This window comes from Pelophylax lessonae (genome assembly GCF_965119305.1).
Source record: "Pelophylax lessonae genome assembly, chromosome: 3".
NCBI classification, from domain to species: Eukaryota; Metazoa; Chordata; class Amphibia; order Anura; family Ranidae; genus Pelophylax; species Pelophylax lessonae.
In genome coordinates, this window is record NC_138770.1 from 72,542,194 (window position 1) to 72,547,640 (window position 5,447).

Genomic DNA, 5,447 nt, shown 5'->3' on the forward strand with positions numbered 1-5,447 from the left:
GCAGGTTGACAATACAGGACCACAACAGTTTTCAACCTATAACAGGAAGTGCCTAAACAAGGACCTTCATGGCAGGATCCCTAGTGATTATTTAATAAAAGCTGCAAATATAAAAAAGATTAAAAACAACTTTAGAAACTACATGAACAAAATAAAGTTAATGTGTGATTTTCTTTTTTATTGGTTTTAGGTCTACCATAGGTAAGTAAAAAAAAAAAATATATATATATATATATAATTAACTTGTCAACATTTTTTGAATTGCTTCTTTCACATCATTATTTCTCAGACTGTATATCAAAGGATTTAGCACAGGGGTAAAAACACCATATATAAGAGAAATATATTTCAGGTTTAAAGAAAAACTTTTTGTTTGTCCCATATACATAGTTATGCTTGTCCCATAAAACATAGAGACAACTATGAGGTGAGAAGCACAGGTTGAAAAAGCTTTGGATCTTCCACCTTTAGACTTGATCTTTAATATTGATGAAATGATAAGAATGTAAGATACCACAATGAACCCAAGTGGAAATACAAGTGTAAAGACACTCATAACAAAGATGGTTAACTTATAAAAGGCAAGGTTGCCACATGCTAGTTCTAGAACTGCCAGTATCTCACACACAAAATGATCCAGTTTATTTGCGGTACAGAATATAAGAGGCCTTGACACACCCGGGATCACAGATATAAAGAAATTCCCTAACCACATTATGATTATCATGTTTCTACACATTTTCCAGTTCATGATGACATTGTAATACAAGGGTGAGCATATTGCCACATAACGATCATACGCCATTACTGCCAATAGCAAACACTCAGTACTCCCAAGGAAGGTGCCGGTGTTCATTTGCACCATGCAACCAGTGACAGATATTGTCCTTCTCAGAGAAAATACATCTTTTAACACTTTTGGAAGAGAGCTGGAAGAATAGCACAAGTCTATGAATGATAAATTGCAAAGAAAAAAGTACATAGGCAGGTGAAGTTTGGGACTAAAGATAACAGCAGCGATTAGAAAAAGATTTCCAAAAATTGTAAAAATATACATCAGTAATAGAGCACAAAAAAATAATACACAAGTCTGCATGTTCTGGGAAAATCCAACTAAGATAAACTCTTTCAAGAACGTTTGGTTCCTGAGTTCCATGTTTTGCAATACATTTGGGAATGTCTATTCATTTAAAGGGCATAATAATATCCAGGGAGCTGTAAAAAAAAGTGTTGATAATATTTGCCATATTTGATAAACCACGTTTTGAGCATTTGAAAATAATATGTCAATGTAACACTTTCAGATACTTACATACTTTACAGTAGGGATAGACCAATATGTTTTTTTCAGGGCTGATACCGATATTTTGGGCACAACGTATCGGTATCTGCCGATATGGACCGAAATTTTGTACATTTAAAGTTTTGAAAAATAAAGACAATCTTTGACACAAATCTCGTACTGAACATGTTAATTTTTGTTTAATGCTTAATGGCTGACTTGCTGACACCCTGTGGTGGGTGGCTGGCTGGCACCCTGTGGTGGATGGCTGGCTGGCTGGCACCCTGTGGTGGGTGGGTTGACTGGCACAGGGGCTGTGGGTGACTGGCTGGTACAGGGCCTGTGGGTGGGTGGCTGGCTGGTACAGTGCCTGTGGCTGGCTGGTACAAGGCCTATGGGTGGCTGTCTGGCTGGCACCCTGTCTGTGGGTGGCTGGCTGTCTGGCACCCTGTGGTAGATGGCTGGCTGGCTGGCACCCTGTGGTGGGTGGGTGGCTGGCACAGGGGCTGTGGGTGGCTGGCTAGTACAGAGCCTGTGGCTGGCTGGCTGGTACAGTGCCTATGGCTGGCTGGTACAGGGCCAGTGGGTGGCTGGCTGGCTCGCTGGTACAGTGCCTGTTGCTGGCTGGCTGGTACAGGGCCTGTGGATGTGGGTGGCTGGCTGGCACCAGGCTGCTGTGGGTGGGTGTATGGCTGTGATACACTCCCGCGAGACTAGTCCCGACTCCAGATCAGACTGTCCAGGGCGAGGGAGGCGGCCTAATAAGGCAGAATGATGTCACAAAAATATCGGCAATATCAGCTAGTTCCGGGGCCAATACTGATACATCGGAGAAGTGCATATCGCCCCTGATATATCGTAACCAGCTTAGCAAGAACAGTCAGCACAAGACGACTGAATCAAAAGACTCAGATCACAGTGACCAGCTTTTATTGAATTTAGCTGGACATCCCCTTTTGCTATAGGCAGCTTTGTAAAATGGCAATGCAGAGTTTACCACAATCTTCCAACAGTTTAGAGTGGGGGGAGCTTGATCGTTCCACCGAAGGATGATCTCCTTTCTGGCATAGAAGAGTAGGAGACTGAGCAGAGTTCTATTCATCCTTCGATTGGTCAGAGGTTCCACTAAACCCAAGAGACAGACTCCTACATCTCGTGGGATTACAATGCTGGTAAGATCAGATATATAGTGTAAAATCCTAGACCGGTCTTTAAAGATCTTGAGGCAGGGCCAAATAACATAGCTAAAGTCTGCCGGGGCATGAGAGCATCTCCAGCAGGCGGCCGAGTACTGAGTAGAGCACACTGAGCCTTGCTAGGGTAAAATAAAAATGATATACCATGTTATACTGTTTGAGTCTGTCTCTGGCCAAAATCAAATTTTGGAATGGGTAATCCAAGACATCCTCCCAGTCATCGTTATCCAAAATCACAAGGTTTCAAGCCAATTTCTCTCTGTATTTAAGTATTGCCGGGTGGGCAGAGTGGTGCAGTGCTTTGTAAATACTGGAATGTACCTTAGGGAGGGACTCAGATCCCAGTAGAGACTTCAGTCCTGTTACAGATAGGTACGATTTTGGGGGCCCCATTGAGCATTGCAAGCATGATGGAGATGTAAATAGCGGAAAAAATTCCAATTGGGCAGAAAATGCTTACTTTGTAGTTCCAAGAACTGTAAAAACTTGTTCTGTTCTGATTCCTTTGTTTTAATGACATTTTATTTTCCTGTTGTTCTAAATTATATCATTACTGATTTATAAAAACACTCCAACAAAAATGTATTCTTTCAAATTTGATAATTTAATTTATAAAACTGAAGTTTTTTTTGGCACACAAACATCTGTAAAATTTATAATGGGGCCTTTTGTGCTGGAAAGTTTGAAGACCCCTGCCATAGACCATAAATCAAGACCCAGTTTGTCATTTAACCAGTGTTAGGGTTTTTTTTTTAGAATAAAAACTATAGACTTACTAAAAGGGAGGGTGGGAAATAGGTAATATTTTTTGGGAGGGGGTTGGGGATCATATTTGCATAAACATTTTTAGATGGGGTTCTGCTGAAGTATTTTTTCAGCTACCATGCAATCAAGTCATTACAGTAGTTCTGAGTTGCAGATTAATTGGCCATTTGGTGAGCAACTTGAACATAGGATACTTCTACACTTCACAATCAAACAAAAAGCACAGCAAGTTGACATTTAATGAGATTATGTTTTACTTAAAATTTATTTGAGCCCTCACTTTGTAAAACAACCCAATCAGTTTAAAAAAGAAATGAAAGGCAAAAGATTTGTGTATACATATAAAAAAAACACTATAAATACCTTTTTTTAACTCTTTTTTAAATGCTCACATACCCTCTATTCTCAGCTGCATGAGGAGCTCAGGGAGCTAGGGAAGGAGAAACAGCAGCACACTGGTCTTCCCAGTAAAGGGCTGTGTGTGTGTGAGGGGGGGGGGGGGGGCTGTCAGTAATCAGTAGAGGAGAGCAGGCTGAGTTCTAAGCACAACTAGAGAACTTCCAATAATAAACAAAGAGTTTATCCGCGCTTGAACAACTGACAATATCAGGAAGCTGCTAGAACATTTGTTGGTCACAAACATAAATAGTAAAAGGCATACATTTCAGCACTCCTAAAATTAAATTACAATCAAATCAAGTCCATTATCCTAAAAAGAGTGACAGTAAATCATAATCAAGAATCCAAATTGTGGTGATATTACATAATGCGTGAGTCCTTCAACTTTGAAACGAGATGGTAGCTAGACAGGAAACATAGATGCAGACTGGAGACTGCCACCTTTAAACACCACCACACACAGCCTCTTACCGGATTTTGTTGACCCCCTATTACACAGTGCAGGCTTCAGGTGGAGCTTCAGTGTCCAGTCTCCTAATATTTGTAGCTGACCAGTGCTTGAAGCAACAATAGCCTCTTACGGAGATACTCATTGCGGACCCAAGTTGCGTATGGGAGATCCTATATTGGCATGGTGCAAAAATTTCGAACCCTATTGAAGGGATACCAGTTGAAGGGAGCCATACTGGAGGTTGCCTGGGATAACTTATAAGCATGTTTGACCCTGTGTAATAGAGGGTTAACCATATCTGGTAAGAGGCTGTGTGTGGTGGTGTTTAAAGGTGGCAGTCTCCAGTCTTGATCTATGTTTCTTATCTAGCTACCATCTTGTTTTAAAGCTGAAGGACTCCATATGTGTTATCTAATATCACCACAATTTGAATTCCTTTATTATAGTTTGCTGCCACTCTTTTTAGGACGATGGAATTGATTTTATTGTAATTTAATTTTAGAAGTGCTGCAATGTATGCCTTTTACAGCTAGAGAACTGACCAGGCTGTGCTCTCATGCCAAGCGCGGTCAATTTTTGATAGGAAAGCAGAGGGACTGGGAACACCAGAGGATTTCACACTAAGGAAGCAATACAAAGAGAACAAGATACCTTTTCATACAAGTACATGGTACAGCAGGCACATATCAGGAATATAAAACATTGGGTTTACATATTCTTTAAGGATGGAATATCATGTAAACTGCTGGGATATGATGAAGAAATCCTGTTCTGAAACTGAAGCCAATTATCCAAGAAAAAAAGTCCATTCAATTAGCTTTTTCTTTAAACTGGCGGAACAATTTTGTAATTTTTATGAACCATTTTCTGAAACGTGTCATCCTTATAATAAGGCATTTTCCATTGTGAAAAAATCTGTTATGTATGCTCAGTCATTTTATTGCTTCTATTGAGGATTTGCATTGTCAGTCTAGAAAGGGAAGAGGTTTAGGACTAAAGAACACCTAGCCACCTCCTTATCTCCATAACATAGGGGGGGGGGGATATTTTGTGCTACACATAAATGAACTGGGCATGGTAGACAAAATTGTTTGGGATTTTTGTACAGTAGAAACATGAAGTTTGGAGTTTACTGAATTTTTAGGATCAACGGGTATATTTTCTGTACTTGTAGCATTTTAAATGGCAAAACACAGGGAAATGTGCAGGCATTGGAGGTGTACTTAATACATTTTCAAATTTGACATATACAGTACATGTAAATATTTGGAGGCTTAAAACCTATTAAGTTATGCACTCCTACTTTGGGTCACTAATTACTTTGATTTAAAAAAAAAAAGTTGAGTATAAGCCT

The 5,447-nt window shown here is 39.9% G+C and overlaps 1 protein-coding gene across 1 annotated transcript; it reads right to left on the reverse strand.

The window, feature by feature from the left end:
* Positions 1 to 238: 238 nt before the first annotated feature.
* Positions 239 to 865, reverse strand: LOC309550354 (olfactory receptor 13H1-like; the record flags this gene model as incomplete). Its single annotated transcript, XM_082250751.1, has 1 exon — positions 239 to 865. The coding sequence occupies one exon, from the start codon at positions 863 to 865 to the stop codon at positions 239 to 241; it is 627 nt and encodes a 208-aa protein (XP_082106877.1).
* Positions 866 to 5,447: the final 4,582 nt, after the last annotated feature.